Source organism: Staurois parvus, unplaced genomic scaffold, assembly GCF_062004578.1.
Source record: "Staurois parvus isolate SC_StPar_1 unplaced genomic scaffold, SC_StPar_1.0 ptg000634l, whole genome shotgun sequence".
Taxonomy (NCBI): domain Eukaryota; kingdom Metazoa; phylum Chordata; class Amphibia; order Anura; family Ranidae; genus Staurois; species Staurois parvus.
In genome coordinates this window covers 13475954-13499232 of record NW_028318430.1, presented here as the reverse complement: position 1 = coordinate 13499232, position 23279 = coordinate 13475954, and the positions used below count along the sequence as shown (strand labels likewise).

Here is a 23279-nt window from a genome sequence, read left to right as displayed (position 1 = left end):
ACCACAGACAATTATCAAGAAAAATAATGCAAAGATTTCTTTCATAGGCATTGAAACAATTTTGACAAAAAAAGAGGATCAAATGAAAGTCCTAGTTCAAATCTTGTGAAAACACCCACACAACAGTTATAATTGATGCTTCCTAGTCCACAGAAGCTGAATACCATCGATAGGAAATAAACTCCAGACCTTGCCTTTGACAAGTCTGACTCTTTAAAAACATCATTAACTAATGAGATCCTTCCCATGTAAAGTCATTTGTTGTGACAAATTTGTTACAAATTTTTTTCTGTTTAGTTAGCTCTATTCCAAAAACCATGAACCTTCCTGTGGGCCGCGTTTTGCGTGGGCACGAGAGTCCATTTGTTTGAATGGACTTCTGTGCCCCGGGACATGCAGGGAAGAAGTCCCTGCACTTCTTTAGAAAATGCAGCCCGCACGGGAACCTCGGTTCCCAGAACGGTTGCGATTTCCAGTGCTGGCGGCATGCCATTAGAATTAATGGCACCCGTCCCCGAGTCCGCATTTCTCTGTGCAGGTGGTGTAGCTGCACGGATTTTTGTGTGGATCCGCAGCGGCACCACCACACAGATGTGAACCAGGGCTAAGAGGCCTGTCTGCTTCCAGTGTTCAACAAAACCATAATATAATATATTGTATATAGAAAAAATGTTTGATCTTCAAAAAGTTAGATGAAACTTGAAGACAATGTTCTTTCTGATCTTCTGTCAAGATTTGAGGCACCATCTTTTGGGAAATCTTTCTCATTTTCAAATCTTCCATTAGAATCTGCCTCTTCATACTCAATTCTTCTGCCATCATGCACACACTCAATCTTCAATCTGAGAGTACGAGGGTTCACACTTTGTCCACTTTTGCATCCGTCCTTTGCGTTTTTGGCTGTCCACTTGAGTCATTGTGGACATCTTCCCACCCATCTTAAACCGCCTATGCCATTCAAAAACATTTGATTTCTTCATCGAATGTTCACCATAAACCTGTTGTAACAGAGCTAAAGTTTCACTTTTTTGCAATTTTTACACAAACCCAGGGATCTTTGATCTCTTTCATTTTGTTCAGGTAGATCTCCACCTCTCAAAGGTTGCCTTGCCCTGTTCCAGGGTATTCAGAAGAAATGGAGAGGTATGTCAAAATATGGACAGTTTTTCCCAAATCTTTTGAATAACCCTCTCAATATGTAAATAAAGATATTACAGTGAGGAACAGAAGTATTTGAACACCGTGTGATTTTGCAAGTTCGCCCACTTAGAAATCATGGAGGGGTCTGAAATTTACATTGCAGGTGCATTCCCACTCTGAGAGACAGAATTTTTAAAAAAAATTCAGGAAATCACATTGTATGATTTTTAAAAAATTTATTTGTCTTGCACTGCTGAACATAAGTATTTGAACACCTAAGAAATAGCAAGAATTCTGGCTCTCAAAGACCTGTTACTGTGCCTTTAAAAAGTCCACCTCTACTCCACTCATTAATCTAACTTAGTAGCACCTGTCTGAGCTCTTTAAAGACACCTGTCCACCCCACAGTCAGTCAGATGCCAACTACTACCATGGGCAAGACCAAAGAGCTGTCAAAAGACACCAGAGACAAAATTTTGGACCTTCACAAGGCTGGAAAGGGCTAAGGGGCAATTGCCAAGCAGCTTGGTGAAAATAGATCAACTGTTAGAGCAATTGTTAGAAAATGGAAGAGGCTAAAGACGACTGTCAGTCTCCCTTGGACTGGGGCTTCATGCAAGATCTCACCTCGTGGGGTATCACTGATGATAAGAAAGGTGAGGAATCAGCCCAGAACTACAAGGGAGGAGCTGGTCAATGACATGAAGAGAGCTGGGACCACAGTTTCAAAGGTCACTGTTGGTAGAACACTACGCTATCATGGTTTCAAAACACTCACTGCACGGAAGGTTCCCCTGCACAAGTAATCACATGTCCAGTGGACAGGACGACTGCACTGTATTAAGGAGAGGATGAATGGGGCCATTTATTGTGAGATTTTCAGCAACAACCTCCTTCCCTCAGTCAGAGCATTGAAGATGGGTCGTGGCTGGGTCTTCCAACATGACAACAACCCAAAGCACACAGCCAGGATAACCAAGGAGTGGCTCCGTAAGAAGCATATCAAGGTTCTGGAGTGGCCTAGCCAGTCTCCAGACCTAAATCCAATAGAACATCTTTGGAGGGAGCTGAAACTCCCTGTTGCTCAGCGACAGCCCCAAAACCTGACAGATCTAGAAGAGATCTGTGTGGAGGAGTGGACCAAAATCCCTGTTGCAGTGTGTGCAAACCTGGTCAAGAACTACAGGAAACGTTTGACCTCTGTAATTGCAAACAAAAGCTTCTGTACCAAATATTAACACTGATTTTTTCAGGTGTTCAAATACTTATGTTCAGCAGTGCAAGACAAATAAATTCTTTAAAAATCATACAATGTGATTTCCTGATTTTTTTTTTAAATTCTGTCTCTCAGAGTGGGAATGCACCTACAATGTGAATTTCAGACCCCTCCATGATTTCTAAGTGGGAGAACTTGCAAAATCGCAGGGTGTTCAAATATTTCTGTTCCTCACTGTAAATATCTCTTTAGCCACTTGGAGTATCTTGGCATTAGGTGGGAGTATCTTGGAGGCAGAGAGTGGTAGTGGGGGGCCCCAGGTCAATGTGGATGCCTCTCAGCTACTGTCTCCATGGCTGAACATATAGGGAAAAAGGTGAGTGTTTAGGTTGATCCCTGAGGGAAAAGCCCTTCCTATTAGCAACCTACATCTGGAATAGAAAATGCCCCAAGCTTTCCACAGCAGCCAATTCTCTGCTCCCTCTCTAGCACCCAAACTCCACCCAAAACCACTCCATTGCCCTATATATAGCTTCTAACTAGGGACCATCTAGTGGTCACATTAAGAATTACATAAAAGGCACTTAAGGTGGAACTTTAGTCAGAAAATTAAGTCTTGCTAGATCACTTGGCCAATTGCAGGTATAGCTATGTAAAACATTAAAAATAAGTGCATGTTTAAAATACAGTAATACACCGTTTCACCCTTCATTTTTAGGCAGCTTAGGCACTGTGCCTAATTTGTGGAGGCTGATCTGCTGACAGTCTAAAGAATAAAGCAGAACTAAACCTATCGGTTCAACAGTTTGCAAAAAACAGTTACATTCCTGGAATCCCAGGATTGATGTCACATTCGCTTTTATTCTCAACCAAACTGTCAAACCATCAAATGACTGGTGTTATAACTGATCATATGTGCAGCACCATGGCAGTTGCAGATCCAACAGATGGCAGCTTTGCTGAACAGGATAGCAGAGTTTAGTTCTGCTTTAACTGCTACTCTGGGCTCTAGGCTTCAACAACTGGGTTGTTTATTTTACATTGTTACATTACATTGCACATGCTCATCATTTTTCAAAGGCACTAGACCTAGTAAAATATCCAGTATCATTTTTTAGTATCAAAAACAAATAATATAAAAGTACACATTTATAACCTAAGCTTCACATTTCAATACCCAGCCCTTTATTTTGTTATGTAGATGGTTTAACACAGCTAGTTAAGTGGAATTATACATGTTTATATTCTACTAAGAGCATATAATATATACAACACCACAAATGCTGCCCTGCAACACATTCTCTGCTCTGACTTTTCCTTATAGAGCTGACTTTGCAAGATATTTGCGTCACTGTGCGTAACTACAAGCAGCAAGACAGTGATGAGAAACATCTGCCCAAATGTTGCCACTGGCAAGCACTGTTTCCTTTTCCAGGTTAAGTTTTACAATATGGGTAATAAAACAACCTTTGGGACCTTCTATAAACAACTGAGTGACCTTGTAATAAGCTATAAAGCCATGCATCTGTGAAGCCTTTGTGCAGGGGATACCAATGACTAATTAGATTAAATAAATAGAGTATGTGAACAAGAAGTTTTTAGGACTTTCCAAAAAAAAAAAAAAGTTACCAAGGCCACAGATTGTTTCATATTGCATATACTGTCATTAATTTTTTTTAAGTTCCGGAAAGAGTGATGATGGATTAGAACCCCTGTTGGGTGTTAGAAAGAAGAAAGAGGCGGCATACCAAAAATCAGATTGCAGTGTAAGTCACAAGGCACAGCCAGTTACCAACATTTTCGAGACATGCAGATCCTTTTTCTCAAGGTGAAAGGCATACATGGTGAGCCTGTTGGCAAACCTCAAAATATACTTATACTTATTGTTTACTGATTGGTTCCACTTGAATGTCTTGCACTGGATGTGTGACCAAATTCCCCTTTCTGATTTGATCATGGTAACATCATATGCTGTACACCCTCAATCTTGGCAGAGAGATATGAGTGTGGGACAGTTTGCACAGTGCTTTACAACATGAGGGCAGACAGTACAATTACAATACAATTCTATACAGTAGGAAACAGAGGGCCTTGCTCATTAGAGCTTACAATCTAAAAGGGAGGGTCAATTAATACAAAAGGTAATAACAATGAGGGATGAGCTGATGGAGAAAATAAGGTGAGGGCAGGAAAGGCTTGTCTGAAGAAAAGGGTTTTCAGGGATTGTCTAACTGTAGACAGAGTAGGAGACAGTCAGAGTGTTTGGGATAGAGAATTCCAAAGGATGGGAGAGAAGTCCTGGAGGTGAGGCGAGCATGGGAGTAGGTGACAAGGGAGCTAGAAAGCAGGAGGTCTTGGGAGGAATTAAGAGAATGATTTGGTTGGTATTTTGAGACTAAGGTAATGATATACTCAGTAATGATGGGTCGAGTTGTGGATGGCTTTGTAAGTTGTTGTTAGTATTTTGAATTGAATTCATTGGGAGAGCAGAAGCTGGTGGAGGGATTGACAGATAGGAGTAGCAGACACTGAATGGTTGGTAAGATGGATGAGTCTGGCAGCAGCATTCATGATGCAAGAGGGGATAGCCCATGTAAAAGTAATCCAACTAGAAGGGAGTTGCAGTAGTCGAGGTGAGAGAAACCCAAAGAGTGGACTAGGAGCTTTGTGGTATCATTGGTTAGGAAGAGGCATATTTTGGAAATGGAAATGTTGTGTAGGTTATGGTGACAAGCTTTGGTTATTGATTGGATGTGGGGCATATATATATATATATATATATATATATATATACTGTGGGTTTTACTGCTATCTGGGGCTCAGTTAAGGGAAGGAAATGTACCTTTATTTAGGCTTCATTCACAGGGCCATCCAGAGCACTACAAGGTATTACAGTGTATTTCTGCAGCAGGTACGACCAGGTATCTGAGATCAGCTTCAGCCGTGCAGCCTGAACAAACCAACGACAGGCTGGAGGAGTGATTACCTGCCGCTCAGGACAGAGGAGCAGCCCTGGACACAAAGGGGGAGATTTACTAAAACAGGAGCACTATGAATCTAGTGCAGCTCTGGATGGCAGACAATGTTAACTTCAGCTTGTTCAGTTAAGCTTTGACAATAAATCCAGCAAGCTGATCGGTTTCTATGTAGAGCTGCTCTAGATTTTGCATTCTCCAGTTTTAGTAAATCTCCCAAAGTGTGTGTATAGGGCTGCTCATCTGTCTCTAACCACATGATAAAGACTGCTCCTTGTGCAATTACACACAGACAGTCACGGACAGTGTCAGCCTGTAATTAATTTGTACAGGCATCTTATCCACAGCTAATCACAACAACCTGGCCATGCCAGCCACAGAAATATGTTGATTTGAGTGGTGTACAGCCCAAATGCACCACTTCTGCTTTGGCACACTAGTTGCTAGGCGTCCATGAAGTGTACATGAAATCTAACAGTAAATGAGGGAAAGGTCTCTAATAGAGATGGAATAGCAGCAAAAAAACCCTAAAGAGTTCCACTCCATGACTACTCTGCATATCAATGTGCAGGAATCAAGAATTAGTAGCAACAATCCAGTGATTATCAAGATTCACAGGGGAAATTCTGAGGGTTTCTAACATAGCACAGTGGGATTTTCCAACATCTTGGAACATCTTGGAAAATCCATATATTAAATGTATTCAGGAAGTAAAGTATTCCTCTCTCTATGTAGAAACAAACATTTGGCTAAGCATGTACCTATTCTGTTCATCCTCCTACTCCTGGAGAATTGAATGTTAGCTCTACCAAGGGCGGAACATTACTGTCTCACCACTAGTTTTTGGGAAAAACACCTTGTCTACAACAGGCCACCATTGGCAGCCAGCCATGGACTTTTGCCATATAATGATCTGTCCATTCAACCTGTTCTTGTAATGCATGCAGACAACGCTATTGCAAGGGCATGGCAATGGCTGTTAAAGGACACTTTTTTTTGGATCACCTGCCATTGAGGAAATGATTACAAAGAAATACAGACTAGTAATAGAATTATGTTCCGGTAAGTATTATACTAAATTACCTAAAATGTCTCTTTTTTGGGGCCATCTTAATTTACCCCCATCCCTTCCTCTCCCCTAACAATCTCCCACAATCCACAGTTCCAAAATTGCTGGGACCAGGACAAATGTGGAAGTATTACTGGATTAAAGTATTTATATTTTCTTTCCCCTGGATCAGGACAAGAGCAGGATGCAGTTATTTTTTTTAGTTTAGCATTATCTGTGTGTGTAAGGTATCTTGGTGTAAGGATAAGGACAGCTCTAATAGCTTGGTATTTTAGTTCAAGTGAAACAGTTTGGGAACGGAGAATGAAGACACAATTACAGGAAACACAGAAAGTACTGGTACAGTGGATATAAAAAATCTACACAACCCTGTTAAAATGTCAGACAATGAGACAAAGATAAATCATTTCAGAACATTTTGCACCTTTAATGTGTCCTATAAACTGTACAACTCAATTGAAAAAAAAACAGAAATCTTTTAGGGGGGGAAGTAAACATAAAAAACTAAATTAATGCAGTTGCATAAGTGTGCACACCCTGTTATAACTGAGCATGTAGCTGTGTTCAGAATTAAGCAATCACATTCAAAATCATGTTAAATAGGAGGCAGTACACATCTGCCATCATTTAAAGTGCCTCTGATTAACCCCAAATAAAGTTCAGCTGTTCAGGTAGGTCTTTCCTGACATTTTCTTAGTGGCATCCTACAGCAAAAACCATGGAATGCAGAGAGCTACCAAAGGATCAGAGGGATCTTATTGTTAAAAGGTATCAGTCAGGAGAAGGGTACAAAAGAATTTCCAAGGCATTAGCTCTACCATGGAACACAGTGAAGACAGTCATCATCAAGTGGAGAAAATATGGTGCAACAGTGACATTATCCAGAACTGGACGTACCTCCAAAATTTATGAAAATACCAGAAGAAAGCTGGTCTGGGAGGTTGCCAAGAGGCCTACAGCAACATTAAAGGAGCTGCAGGAATATCTGGCATGTACTGGCTGTGTGGTACATGTGCCAACATTCTCCCATATTCTTCATGTCTGGGCTATGGGGTAGGGAAGCAATACATACAAGCCTGGCTAAATTTTGCAAAAACACATATGAAGTCTCCCAAAAGCACGTGGAAAAATGTGTTATGTTCTGATGAAACCAAGGTTGAACTTTTTGGCCATAATTTCAAAAGATAATTTTGGTGTAAAAACAACACTGCACATCACCAAAAGAACACCATACCCACAGTGGAGTATGGTGGTGGCAGCATCATGCTTTGGGGCTGTTTTTCTTCAGCTTGAACTGGGGCCTTAGTCAAGGTAGAGGGAATTATGAAAAGTTCCAAATACCAGTCAATATTGGTACAAAACCTTCAGGCCTCACCTAGAAAGCTGAACATGAAAAGAATCTTTATCTTTCAGCATGACAATGACCCAAAGCATAAATCCAAATCAACAAAGCAATGGCTTCACCAGAAGAAGATTAAAGTTATGGAATGGTCCAGCCAGAGCCCAGACCTGAATCCGATCGGAAATCTGTGGGGTGATCTGAAGAGGGCTGTGCACAGGAGATGCAATCTTACAGATCTGGAGTGTTTTTGCAAGGAAGAGTGGGCAAATATTGCCAAGTCAAGGTGTGCCATGCTGATAGACTCATACCCAAAAAGACTGAGCGCTATAATGAAATAAAAAGGTGCTTCAACAAAGTATTAGTTTAAGGGTGTGACCACTTATGCAACCATATTATTTTTGTTTTTTATTTTTACTTCCCTCCACAGAAAAGATATCAGTTTGTTGTTCAGCTGAGTTGTACAGTTCATATGTTACATTAAAGGTAGAAAAGGTTCTGAAATTATTTATCTTTGTCTCTTTTTTTTACATCACAGAAACCTGACATTTTAACAGGGGTGTGTCGACTTTTTATATCCACTGTAGCTCCTGCAGTGCTCTTTGTATAACGGGGCTGTTTATAGCAGTTGTAGGCCACCTTTAGGAGAATCCACAGAGAATTTGTATTGTATCCATTGTTCTCTTTACAGGCTTGTTCACAGTTTGTGAATGGTTCTGTAGTGAATTGGTAAATGGTGCCACCATACAATAATAGGAAATGAGTGACCTTCACCAGCACAGTACGGTGATAATCTTGTCCATTTTTCCCATCAAGCAACAGGCATAACAGGTCAAGGTTTGGGAACCTTGCAGGATCCCTTTTTTCAAGGGAAAAAGGGAATGAAAAAGGGAACTTGTGAGGTTCCGAAACTTTGGCCTGTAATGTCTGTTGTTTATGTGAATAAAGGACAAGATTATTGGTACGGTGGTGAAGATCATTATTTTCTTGAATCTGTCACCAAACCAAATAAAACCTGCTGCAGATATCAATGCACCCAGCTAGCTGCCTCATGCACATTTCTATTGGCTAAAGTGGCCAAAGAGACAGGCCATCATAGTAATATGATAACAGGAATGTGTGGGACGTAGTAACCAGCTTGATCACTAGCAGGTAGTGTCAGAGCTTTGCTTGTCAGAGTGGCCATGGTATTTGGAGCAGAAGAGTGCTAGAGTAGGGTTTTTTTAATGACAGAATATCTTTAAAGGCTCATGCAGCTGGAGATGAATGAAAAAGCGCATCTGGTATCTGGTGCATCAAACCATTGTCAATGCGATATAAGCTATTTGGTAAAATTAGGGAGCCCATTAAATTCAATAATGCAAATAAAAAGATACTGCAGCATTAGTCTCCAAAGGTGCTTTAACCACATTGGTTTTAACACAATGCAAAGCCAAACTAACATGCTAAGATTGCCTATGTGTGTGTCTGGCTTGTAAAAAGGTGTTCCCCTTTAATGTATGGCCATTTGCTCTTGAGGTATGTTCTTCTTAATAGCCCAACCCTTGTATAAGGCAGGGAGAGGAGCTGATCTGTGGTTGTTCTGCATAGGGAACAGCCAGATGCAGCACTAGAGAGGATGCACTTCCCCTCAGGGAAGCCATGAGGTCTAGGGACTGGAGAGGAGACTTTGAGGACTGGGGACCTGGAGAGGACACCATAAGGACTTTGCACAACAATAACTCCTTTAGTATAGCTAGTGGGACTTTAGCTCTGTTACAGACAGGATGTGGACATTTTCATATTATGCACCTTCTGCCAAAGTTTGGAATTAAACATACGATAGTGGACTGTATTACTAACCTTGTGGAAGTATGGAGCTGAATATTTGTACCTCTTTTTGATACTTTAGTAAGAATCACAGAAAAGTCATTATAATTACTCTTTCTTAACCAAGCCTGCGAGCACAAGAAGTGTGGAATAGAGGAAACCCCCATTGCATTGCTAAGGTAATGGTGAGAGTGTGCATGGCCAACAGAAATACTACATTAAGCAAGTGTAAACCTGATCAACACAGAGCTGGGGGAAGCGATTGCCCTCCTGATGGTGCAAGTATAGCTCTCCCTCAGTTTGCAATCAACCAGTTGGCCTGGGCTCTCATGTCACACGGACCTCAGGCATTCGGACAGATCATGGAGTCCTTACTCGGAACAATGTTAATATGCAAGGTCTTGCACAAAAGTCTGGACACTTGGGGAGTTGCTCAGATCAGGGGATGGAGAGGGATGGCCTAGGATCTGCCATTGTACACGTAGAGGGCAGCATTTGTAGGCTGCAGCAAGCATCAGAATAGATGTCTTGTTTTCTTGTTAGGCCCTGGCTGCGTAGTATGGCCATGACCATTTGGTAGGGGACGCTTATAGGGTTACTGCACTGTATTTGCACCAGGAGTCAAGTAATGCTTTGTAAGTGCTAGGAATGAATACCCTATTTTGCCACCAGTGGCTTTGGGGTCTAAAATAGGTGTAATAATTTTCAGAAATATATACTACAGAAATACATACTACACTCCAGAATTATAAAACATACTATTTTTGTAAAAAGTAGTACATGTACACAGGAAAAACCTTTAGAGGCAAAAGTCCACATATGTTAGACATTTATCACAGGACCTGTGGCCTTTCACAGACTTAGATACAGAATGATGTGAACAACAGTATTCTGTCAATCAGACAAACATTATAGCCTACCTCCAAACATCTGCAGTTAGTTTTACTGTATTAATAACTATCTTTAGGTTCACTGCAAGGGAAACAGCAGTTTATATCTCCTGTAAAGAGACACTAACATTTATAAAAATTAAACACTGCAGTTCACTTTGTCTGCTTCCAATAAATATGCTATAATCAGTGCATGGTGGACAGTAAAACAAATGCAGAGGCAATTTAAAAGCACATTCCAGAGTTGAAATGCATGCCTCGTGCTGCGAATGACTAGAGACTATAAACCTGTGAATTCTTACCTTGGGAATCACTATAAATAAATAATTACACAAAACTATAAGGGTAACACAGTGGCTTAGTGGTAATTATTTCTGCTTTGCAGCACTGGGGTCCTTGGATCAAGTGCCAGCCAGGATGTTATCTGCTTGGTATTTGCATATTCTCCATGTGCTTGTTGGGTTTCCTTTCACACACCTGTACTGTAGTGTATGTATGGATATAGAGAACTTAGATTGTAAGCTTCTTTAGGTTGGGGACTGATGTAAATTGTCAATGATAGATTAGATTGCAAGCTCCAGGAGCAGGAACCTTCCTATTCCTTCTGTACTGAAATGTATTGTAATTGTACTGTCTCCCTTATATTGTAAAGCGCTGTGCACACTGTTGGTGCTATATAAATCCTGTATAATAATAATAATATATAAATACCTTTAACAAATAAAACTTAAATGTCTTCTAACAAGTATTACAGTATAAGGACAATATTTCATGATCTAATCTGAAGGAAATTATTGTGAATCTCTTTCCATTTTTGTTTATCAACATGACTTTCATAACTTAAAATGGAAGTCTAATGTTAAACCTGCTCACATCCCCATTCTAAGTCCTATACTTACTAGTCTGTAAAGGAAAGATATGGAAAAGTTTATATTTTAACCTTACCTGGAATGGAAAAACATTCACGTTCATGGTCCAGTGACCTGTTACATTTTATAGTAGCCCCAAGGAGGTATTCTAGCTATCTGACCTTTTATTGGGCCTATTAATGTTTAACTTTGAACTATTAGTTTAAAGGTAAGTTCTACAGTTACCAGACCAATGATACATCATTATATGGTAAATTTATAGTTATATATTAAATCTGTGCTGCTGTAAATAGGTTAACAGATTTTTTTTCATCTGTTCATTTCCTGACCATCGAAATGTGGATGAGCAGAAGATGGTTAATATACTGTAAGCTGATTTAGGAAAAGTTGAAAAAAAAAAACTAAGCAACCAATTAGGTGCCCAGTTTCTTTTTTTTAAGTAAAACTAGGATTTTGGCTGTCATGGGTTAGATTTCTTTTTTGCAGTTTTGGTAAGTTAGCCCTGTTTTATTCATATAGTATGGGGCTTGTTTATGAAATATGAATCGATACATTAAAGTGGTAGTAAACTTTTACCTCCACCCAGTGAAGTGACTGGCCTCAGGTAATATATAGAGGTATAATAAATCCTTCTACGTAAGTTGTATCTTTCTGTTTGCAATCATTTGTTCTGTACATTCTTGTAAAACTCAGAGATGAAAAGGATATTTCATACTCACAAAAGCAGGGGGCGGGGAGTTGCAGTTACACACTGTACTAGAGCTCTGAGAGCTGATTGGAGGGAAGAGGGGCACACCCCCTTCACACAGCACATAGGAACAGAGTTGAGGCTGTCAATCAGCTGGAGCTCCCTCCCCTGTTACCGTTTTTCTTTTGATGTCAGGAAAAACATGTCAGAAGTGACTCATGCTGATAACAAAGGAACTAGACAGCAGAGAAAAATGATACCTAGAGCCTTAAAGAGAGGCAAGTAAACACTATAGAAATATGTGCTTTGCTCAGATTTCATGTCTGAGGTTTACAACCACTTTAACCGCTTTCCGACCGCCCTATAGCAGAACTACTGCTACAGGGTGGCAGGGCTGCACAAAATCATGTATATATACGGGATGTTGTATTTCCACCCTACCATCGCTGCCATTTGCAGCAACAGCTGTCAATCACTGGGTCCCAACTGCAGATTCCCCACTAGCACCCGACACTGACGGGGGAGAGGTCTGTATGTAAACAATAGCAGAGCAATACAAAGCAGTATGCTTACACAGTAAAGCACAGCATATTGCACACTGTAAAACACACACAACACACAGTTAACCCTTTCAACACCCCAGATGTTAACCCCTTCCTGCCCAGTGTCATTAGTACAGTGTCAGTGCTTTTTATTAGCACTGATCACTGTATTAGTGTCACTGGGGATGTCAGTGGCAGTAAGTCAGTCCCCCCCCAGTGTCAGAATGCCCACCGCAGTTCTGCTATAAGTCGCTGATTGCCGCCATTACTAGTATAGAAAAAAAGTTCCAGTATATAAACCGCCATTTGTAGATGCTATAACTTTGACTTAAATCTCTTAATGTACACGCATTGTGATTTTTTTTAGCAAAGACTTGTAGCAGAATACATTTTGACCTAAATTTATCACGAAATTTGATTTTTTAAATTTTTTTACTGGATGTTTTATAGCAAAAAGTCAAAAATATTTTCTTTTTTTGTTTATAGCGCAAAAAATTAAAGCTCCATTTGTGGAAAAAAAAGAACATAAATTTAATTTGGGGGCAACATTGCATGACCGTGCAATTGTCAGTTATAATAAAGCAGCGCGGTATAGCAAATGGCCTGATCAGGAAGGGAAGTAAATCTTCTGAAGGGCAAGTGGTTAATAATGCTTGGAGTCACCTTTAAAAGAAAACACTAAATCCTTTTGGTTGCTATGAAAAACAGGTCCACTTTTGCTTTAAATTTCATGTATCACTACTGAAATTCCCACTAAAGGCATTTGTTGCAGAGACACAATGACCAGCCAATGATGACATTGCGGATGAATGAAATCAGTCCTTATTTATGCAAAGCATGCAGAGGAAACTGTAGTATCTGACTTTTGGCAAATGCTTACAATAGGCTGGCCAATCAGTTTATTATGAGACTTGATGAGAACAGGGCTGATAGCACTTGCTCACAGCTTCTCTGATAATATCCAGAAACTGTAATAGAATAATGTGGTAAACCTATGATGGGGGTTTTAAAACCCATTGATCTAGATCTACCTGTCAAATGCTTGTCGGTGCTAGGGCAACAGTAGGCTACAAAAAAAGGTGCTGGCTGTAATGACAGGCCCTCTGTCCTGGGCTGGCAGTTATAGGAGGAATCCACAGTCTTCTGCTGCCCCTGAATTATGTGTTACATACTGCAGACCTCGGCAATCTGCACTAGTTACTTTTGACCCTTACACTCTTTGTTACTTACTCCACACCTCTGCACTGTGCGTTACATTCTACAGACCCCTGCAATGTAAGCTACATACTACTGACCAGTGAACTCTGTGTTACATACTACTGACCCATGAGCTCTGCATTGTATACTACTGACCCCTGTGTTACTTACTATTGACCTCTGAACTGTGCCTTACATACTACTGGTTCCTGCATTACTTACTATTGACCTCTGAACTCTGCATTGCATACTTCTGGCCTCAGAACTCTGTATTACTCCCAAGCCCTGCACTCCATGTTATGCACTAATGACTTGTGAAATCTGCATTACTTATCCCTGACCCCTGCACTCTGCATTACATACTCCCAACCCCTAAACTTTGTGTTACTTCTAACCCCTGCTCTTTGCATTACACACTACTGACCTCAGAACTCTGTGTTACTTACTCCGCGTTCATGCACTCTGCATTACATAATAAAGACATCTGAACTCTGTTTCACTTATTTCTGACCCCTGCATTACTTACTACCAGGGGCGGACTGACCATTTGGAAACTCGAGCACTGCCCGTGGTCCCGGGTTCAGTAGGGGGCCCCATGAGATGCCCCTGGTACCTTTTTCATAGGCTTTTTTGTGTTTGGGCATGGACACAGGGGCCAATGATCCCCTATTGCCTGGGGGCCCCATGAGTTGTCAGTCTTACTTACTACTGACCTTTGTGTTACATATTACTGGTCTCTGAACTCTGCATTACTTATTACTATATTACTAACCCCCTGAACTCTGTGTTACTTAATCCTGACCTTTGAACTCTAAGGTAATTAGTACTGACCCCTCAACTATGTGCGTTACTTACTACTGACCCTTGAACTCTTCAAATCCTTTTTACTTTTTAATAGGGTCTTGCAAGGTTATCTGCTTTTAAAAAAGAAAAGCTCTTGCACCCTGGTGATCTTTGATCTCTTCCATGTTGTTGATTTTTTTTAACCCCTTTTTTTTGGAAGTCTTCTTACCAGTACAATCACTGGCTTCTTCTTTTTATGGCTGCAGTGGGGGGATGGCATCCTTTTAGGACTTAATGATGCGTACAAAACGTGTGAGCACCAGTCACTCCTGGAGTACTGTGAGCTCAACCTGCATGATCACTAGCTAGGGTGGGGTGTAAACAACAGGGTGGGCTCATTGGAAATGGTCAGAATGAATGTCGTTCTGCTGTGAAGAGAATGGCTAGAGCTGGACTGAGCAGCAAGTTGGACCCAGAGCTGCAACATGGAGAGTATAGGTAAAAACTGGGATTTTTTTAATACATGGTGGTGAGATGAAAAAAGTAAAAAAAAACACTTTAACTGTCACTGATAATATTATTTATACAGTATGCATGTCTTTTTTGATTGACACATACGTAGATTACACATTGATGTTGGTATTAGGCCTTTTCTTTTTTTGCATTTCAATTTTAATTACAAGTACTTTGTTTAGTATTACACATGAGTTTAAAGCTGACGTCCACATATGGTCTTCATTGCACTGGTCCAAACGGGACCAAAGTAAATATGCATATTTCTTACTTGAAGAACTTCTTTGGAAGCTGAAAATCACTGTAGTAGTCACTACTAGTACAGTAATCACCACAATCTTCCAGATCCTGTGCCCAGCAGCTTCCTTTCTGCATTATAACCATGGGGGTATGTCACTTGGCACTGCCATCATTCACAAAATGCTGTGTATTTTTTCAAAGAATACAAAGTGTTCTCTGATTGGATGAGGTGGAGGTCATGATGTCATCAAACCAACTCTTTGCCTCATCCAATCAGAGAATGCCTTGTCTTCATTAAAACAATACAAGGCTTTCTGTCAATGGTGGCGAGAGAGCTACACCCTGTGGTCACTATGTCAAAGGGAAGCCACTCAGCACAGGACATGGAAGATTGCAGTAATCACTCTGGTATTGATAGATTTATAAAAGGTAGTACTTAACAAAGATGTAAACTGGCTGCAATAGCAAAAAGCATCCAGACATCTACAATACACACCTACTGATCTCATGCTGCACTGAAAGGTCTGAGCCTATTAGTACTGATTAGAATGAATACAATTCATACTACATTCAAAAGGGCCACTAACCTTACAGCAGAACTCCAATTACAAATACCTATATAAATACTTAAAGCAAACAAGTTACCTCTTGTTGTGTGATGTAAAATGTTCACATTGGCTGTTTACTGTTTAATTTGTTTATTAATGTATTGAATACAACAGTAAGCCCTGGTTCACACCGGTGCAACTTCAGGTGTGACATGCAATTTACAAATCGCACCTGAATCTAATGTATTTTCATGGCACTGTTTTAATCAGTACGATTTGAGGTAGCACGACTTTAATAGTTCCTGCGCTATATTTTTCCGATTTCATTGTGACTTGCATTGACTATTAAATGAAGTTGCAAGCCACAGTGAAATCGGAGGTACAAATCGCACTGATCTGCAGCTTTGAAATTACGCTACTTCAAGTGAAGTAGCGCGATTTCAAAGTTGCATTCAGTGTGAACCAGGGATCAGTCCTGAACTAACAGCACTGTGGCTACAACAGCTTCAGTTCTCATATAGTGAAGCAATCCTATCATTTTACCCATCCTTTCCTCTCCTCTTGTCCATTCACAGAACACCTTATATTCTGTTCACAAAATACAAGGTGTTCTGTGAGTGGACAAGGACCCCTTCTCTTCCATACAAATAAAGAAAGCAGAGTATCGCTTCAAGTCGACTGATGCTTGCCAGGTGCCCACCCAGCATGTTTGCTGACAACCGCTATACAAATTGGATGACCGCACAGCAGCTATTCACGAACTCCTCCTTTGTTCATAAAAGTAAATAAAAACAAAAAGCAACACACAAAAGCTTAATGTTGAGGTCTCCGTTCATCTCTTGTGTATTGCTTTTATGATCACGTAGAGAAATTTGGTGTGCAGTCAGCACATTTTCTTGTATAGTGGCCCATCCTCTTCTCCATTCACAGACTGCCTTGAAAAGAAAACAAGGTTTTTGTGAATGAAGGGTGTGGTGAACAACATCCTCCCTGCAATGTACTATAGCAAGAATGGGCCTGTATGAATGAAAATTTCATTTTTCCAGTAGCAGCCATCTGGAACGAGGATACAAATCATCAGAGGTAACATCTCAATTGTGCTGTTTGCAATCATTTGTGCTGTTCACAATCAATTTTGATGCAGTTCCATTTTTTTTATAGATGTCTTTGGCTAGAATTCTGCTTTCAACTGATGAAAAAATACTGGAAATACACAGATCTATATGCAAATGTCCCCTTGTGATAGAAATTTCATATGTATTGTTGTATGCCATGTGCTCTATCTCATGGGATGGTATTGCCCTTGACCATCCATCATTGTGGCCAGGATGATGGACTCTAAAACAAGCTCAATACTGAAGTTGTTGTAAAGAAAATTACTACATGGTACAATCACTTAGAGCTATTTCTTTATGTCAGACACTTTCCTTATCAGAAGATGAATCGTTATTGTTATTATTATAATTATTATTATTATTCAGGATTTATATATCACCAACACTTTACAAAGATAAAAAGTACAGTTAAATACAATTCAAGTCAAGAAGGGTAGGAGGATCCCGCTTGTGACAGCTTACATACTAAAGCTGGCAATATTCTATACAATCTCATTGTACAATCTCCTTTAGGTTTACTATAACTATGGGAGAGATTTACTAAAACTGAAACATGCAAAATCTGGTGCAGCTCTGCTTAGAATCCAATCAGCTTCCAGGTTTTATTGTCAAAGCATAATTGAACAAACTGTACTTAGAGATTGATTGGCTACCATGCACAGCTTTACCAGATTCTGAGTGCTCCACTTTTAGTAAACCCCCCCGTGACATGAGGACAACCTAAACAATCTATTCAATTTATTTTGAATAGATTTATTTTGATAGATTTGATTTTCAATATCAAATAAGGCAGACCCTTAGAATACATAGTTGATGTTAGATCAGAAGGTGACCCATACACTTAACGATCTGGCTGAACAATCCTTTACAGAAAGAGATGATATGATCAAATCTATTAAATAACGAAAAAGACACATTGGGGGAGATTTACTAAAACTGTTGTACTCATAAGCTGTGCATGGGAACCAATCAGCTGCTAACCTCAGCTTGTTCAATTAAGCTCTGGCAATAAAACCTGGAAGCTGATTGGTTTCTATGCAAAAGTGAACCCCATTGTGTGTTTTCTGAGCAAATTTTTTTCTTCTGGACAATAAATCAATCGACGGTATGATGATATATAAAATCGCTATGTGTACGGGCACCATAAAGGAGATTGTACAGTCAGATTGTATAGTGTATGGTCAGCCTAAAGGGGAGAACAATGAATAATGTAAAACTGTCAAACATCCAGAGCCTGTCAGTGACCCAGAATACTGATATATATACACCTTGCCCTGGCAATCAGCTCATGCAATACTTTCTATCAGCTCCTTTTCATGTCAGTGCTCACGGTATTAGTACTGGTAGTGAGTAGCGTTCCTATGATACTTTTTTGATTTGCACTAACAGTTAAATTTTCAGGGCAAGGTTTGGCTGTAGTGGAAATGTGGTGGTAGCGGTGATGAGTGATGCTCGGTGCTGTGGTCAGTGTGTTGTATGAGGCTATAGATATAGTGTGGTCTATGTGATGAGGTTACAGTGTACACTCACCGCAGATTCGGTGCGACTGATCAACCCCTGCAGGAGGAGAAGCAGTACAGCCAGCAGATCCCAGTTCATGGTCCAACGCCGGGGATGTCTTGTGCGTTCACATACACAATGCGATCACTTCAGCTTGTATCCTTCTTATTGTGCCGCAGTGTGATCTGCCACCATCTCTTCAATGTTCCCTGAAGCAAAAACTGAACATGAAGTGAGCTTTGAAGAAAGTTTGCAGTCTGATGGTGCTTGACACTCCACCCACCAAACCCCCACCCAGCACACACAGAGGATCTTCAATGAGGCTCAATCCATCCTGTTTGCCTGTGCAGTGCACAAGTCCCCAGCACACGGACGGTGTACACATAGGTGACAGCTCAGAGCAGACCTGGATACTTTGTACGGTCCGCACTGACATGAGAGGCGCGCGCTGCTGCTGGTGAGTGATGGGGGGAGATCGGGGCGACAGAAAGGGCTCAGAGCATACAGCTTTCTATACTCAGTTCACAAAGCTTTAACACAATGATAAGAATCTTTATTTTAGCCGCATGACTGTCATTTTCAAATCTCATTGGACTCAGCTGAAAATAACTGTCACTTTTTTTGAACACTGTTATTATATTATTAATATTCAGAATGCAAATAGTTGCACAGTGCTTTTCAATACAAAGGAAGACAGTTACAATACAATTCAAGACAAGGGGCTGGAAGGGCCCTGCTCATGAGAGAAATGTAATAAAGGTGTTTTAGCTTGGTGAATTGAGCCTAATGCATTATTTGGAGAAATACGGTTTATGTCGTGGTAATGACTATTACTAATGGTGATGGGATCAGTGAAGGTTTATTTGTCTGACCTTGATCAGGGTTTATACCGGTTAATGATTGCATGTATCACTAGTACCAACAAGTGTTACTGCTGCAGCATAGAAGCAGTGATATAAAGTAGACTGGAAGTGAGTAGATACTACACAGTATGACAGCTGATATTTATTTATTTCAGGTGCTTATATAGCACCATCAATTTACGCAGCGCTTTACATATATATATATATATATATATATTGTACATTCACATCAGTCCCTGCCCTCAAGGGGTGTACAATCTAACATACCTAACTCACATTCATACGTACACATACTAGGACCAATTTAGACAGGATCCAATTAACCTAACAGCATGTCTTTGGAGTGTAGGAGGAAACCGGAGTACCTGGAGGAAACCCACGCAGGCACAGGGAGAACTCCAGGCATGTGGTGCCATGGCTGGGAATCGAACCAACGACCCTAGTACTGCCAAGTGGAAGTGCTAACCATTTAGCCACTGTGCTCATAAGAAGTGCTCAATTAGATAAGACGGCACATTTGTATATGATAGCAATGATGTATCCAGTGCAGTGGCTCTTCATTTTCAACAATGCAGCTCACTAAGGGTATAAGATAAACTGGTCCTGCTGCCTAATGACATCCTAATGACATCCCTGGTGCTCACCCCATATGTGATTTTTACATTGGTGAGTGCTGCATTATCACTTAACTGAACTATTATTATTATTATTATTATTATACAGGATTTATAGTGCCCACAGTTTGTGCAGCGCTTTACAATATAAAGAGAGATAGTACAATTACAATCCATTTCAGTACAGAAGGAATAGGAGGGCCCTGCTCATGGAGCTTACAATCTAAAGTAAGGAGGAGGTAACTGAATAAAAAAAATGTAAGAATACTGTGATGATGCTATCTGATGAGTAATCTGAAAATATCAAGTTATGATGACCATATATGCTTCAATTTTATTAACTGATTGTTGTGCAATTCGCTCGAATTGGCAAACAATAAATCATGCATAACTTTACTTTGATAGACTTGGACTTGATTTAGATCAGTTTTGACCAAACTAAGTTGATCAGCCAGAGCAGAAAATTTTCAGCAATGTTACATCAAATAGCAGCACTGAGATACTTTGTTCATTAATTGAATCGTATTTATCATACAGATTATGAGATTGCATGGTGACAATAGAGATGCAATCAATAACTTATGATCAAAATATACTTTCCTGTGATTGTCATATCGCTTGAATGAGTTGTTGAATATAGATTGATTATTCCTATTGTTTTCATTGAATCAGCAAACAATCAAACAAACAAAACTTCCCTTCTGATCAGTTTAGATTTCCTTTAGTTCAGATTCAACTAATGATCGATTATTCCAGGGTAAATTGATTGGAAAAGTAAATCATTTATCAAAGTGTATAAGGCATGATATTTGGAGCTCCCTACTCTACACATGAATTTCAGGGTGGAGCAAAAGAAATGAGGGTTTGTACAGGTATATTTTATTACATTTTTTGCTATCCTTATTAGAAAACCAACTTTTACACACAACATTTTAGATCAGTAGGTAAAGCCAAACTTTTTATTTAGCTTTTGATACAGTGGAGAATAGCTAAAACCCTTTAGGTCTTCATTTTTGTCTGAGTCCAAAGATAGGACCTCCCTTCCTGGGTGGTCACTGGGACAGGAAGCGATGAGACTGCAGTTAAGATTTTGACGGCAATAATTACATTTTTGGTAGAGTGTAGAATGAGGGTGAAGAATGTGTCAGTTTTTGTATTACTGTCAGTGGCTTTGTTGGGCTGGGATTCATTTTGTCTCTGGTAAAATAATGGCCAATGTCAGCCAAAAATTGGGGAAGAGTTAGAGCCTCTGTAAGGCTTTTTTCCACTCACTTCTTGTCTCCAGCATTTTTAGTAGGGTTTGAACTTCTGACAGTGTTTTTTTCTTATTTCCCAGTGACACCCTCATCCACCATTTCATGTAAGAGCATTGCAGGAATATGAAAAGAGGGGAAGATTTCCCCAATGGGGGTCACAGACAGAAATAGTTTTACATTTTTTCCCACTCTATACAAAGCTAAAAAAAATATGGTTGACTTGATTTAGGCACTTTAAAGCAAATTTGGTAGCAGTTTTACATTTTTAAAAGTCCTGTCTGTGAACATTATTACTGTGGGCAAAAGTCCCTTTACCTCCAATTCGCACAACTTCCTGTGTCCTGGGCATACCCAAGGAAGATTAGTTCCTCAATTTCCCTCCCTCAGCAGCTCAGAGAGGTCACACCTGATGAGGCAGAGGCAGCTGAGTAAGTGATCTGCAGCCTTTTGAGCTATAGGTAAAGGGGTCAAGTGCTATGTGAAGAGGTGCCTGAAGGTACATTTTGTAGATGTACTAATGTCTGAAACAGTCAAAGAAACCTTGCTAAAGCAAAATAGAAGTAACCCCAATCTGACATTCCATAATCTGTTAAAAGCATCCATAGCATGTCAGAAGGAGAGATATACAGGCTAAGCTGTACTGATCACCATCGTAGGTAAACAAAAACAACAGACTCACCTGCAACTGAACAAATGGCTTCTTGGGAGGTGGCCATCCCAAAACTGACAGAAGGGACACTCAGCTCCAGACAGAGTTATCTGTCTTGAAGCACAGATAGGAATATCTCTCTGAGTGGCAAGAAGGCGATGCCCCCTCATGCAGAAGGTGGACATGGCCTTTACCATGCTATGCTGTGACTATCAAGTTGAGCCATCTCTAAAGAGACTGCCCCAACTTAACACAGTGAATATCCCGGTGCCAGAAGTAAAGCAGTATGGTGACAAAGTGGAATAACTCCCCATCCAAGAACTAAAGATGTGGATAAAGTAGCTGAAGAGCTAGGAATCCCTGACTTGATTTTTGATTGGAGAAAGGCCTAGGTCTAAGAATTGACCTCGGGCAAACCTCATCCATTTATGGGAACATGTACAGTACAGGTGGTATCAGAGATCATTCCTGACCCTGATTGACCTTGTTATTGTCTTTATCCACCTGCTTTAACCCCTGCCTGGACCTGACTACTCTTTTGATTGCCATCTGTCCAGACCTGACTATTCTTTTACTGATTCCCGGAAGTACAATTTCTACACCAAAGCCTCCCTGTCCTTCCTCACCCCTTGGTGAGGCAATCTTGAGGGTAGTGACCTGTTACCAGCCAGCAGCAAAGAGCTCCAGGAGCTATAATCCCTGCAGACTCATTTCCACCATCAGATGCTTTGATAAATACGAGCTGGTGTTTAGACTCCCAAATATTTTTTTATGTACAAATGAATGCACATAGAGCTCATTCAGTGCTAAGATTATATGTCCGCATAATAAAGAAAATAAATATAAAGGAAGTATCTATGATAGGTACAATGATCAAAGAGGAATCCTGCAGCTCCTCAGTCAAGATCTGGGACCAACCAAATAAGTACAAGTGAAAGAAACAGAGTAGCAAGGGCAGAGGGATGAGTAAACTTGTTACAAATTTAAGACAAAACATAGCATCACTTACATAGAGAAAGTTTGTGTCCAGAGGCATCAAACTTGCCAATGGAGGATGGCAGCCAGCGGCTTCCATGGCCTTACTCGGTACACTTCACAGACTAGATACTGCATAGTGTCACAGAAGTCGGTGGTCAGCAACATGTTTTAGGGGCTCTTCCCCCTTTGCCAAGCCTGGTGTTTAGACTCTGCACCTTAGGGGAGCCTGCATCACCTGCCAGGGGTTGTTGCCATAACAACTAGGCAGAGACACAGAAATAGGGTTCAGTGGTTTCCCCCTTAATAGAAGCAATATGGGTGAAACAGTGGCCCAGTCCCAAAGGGAAAACAAAGCAACTACATGAAACCAACAAACTGCTGATTAATTCCATTTCATCCTGAGGAATGGTGATTTGTACTGGAAAAAGATATTTCCCCATGACTCTTCAGTGACCTGGCAGGTTGTACTGTAAATGGTCCAGGACC

General features: G+C 40.4%; 2 protein-coding genes across 2 annotated transcripts in view; one reads left to right on the top strand and one right to left on the bottom strand.

Annotated features, from left to right (window-relative positions):
- Positions 1-18685, bottom strand: part of COL4A1 (collagen type IV alpha 1 chain) — a 222134-nt gene extending 203449 nt beyond the window's left edge. Inside the window, exon 1 of the mRNA XM_089693592.1 lies at positions 18464-18685. Coding sequence (XP_089549718.1) covers positions 18464-18532 — 69 coding nt within the window. The 5' untranslated portion in view covers positions 18533-18685. The remainder of the gene's footprint in view (positions 1-18463) is intronic.
- A 48-nt stretch (positions 18686-18733) lies between these two features.
- Positions 18734-23279, top strand: part of COL4A2 (collagen type IV alpha 2 chain) — a 288895-nt gene continuing 284349 nt past the window's right edge. Inside the window, exon 1 of the mRNA XM_089693591.1 lies at positions 18734-18890. The gene's annotated coding sequence lies outside the window, so the exon portion shown is untranslated. The remainder of the gene's footprint in view (positions 18891-23279) is intronic.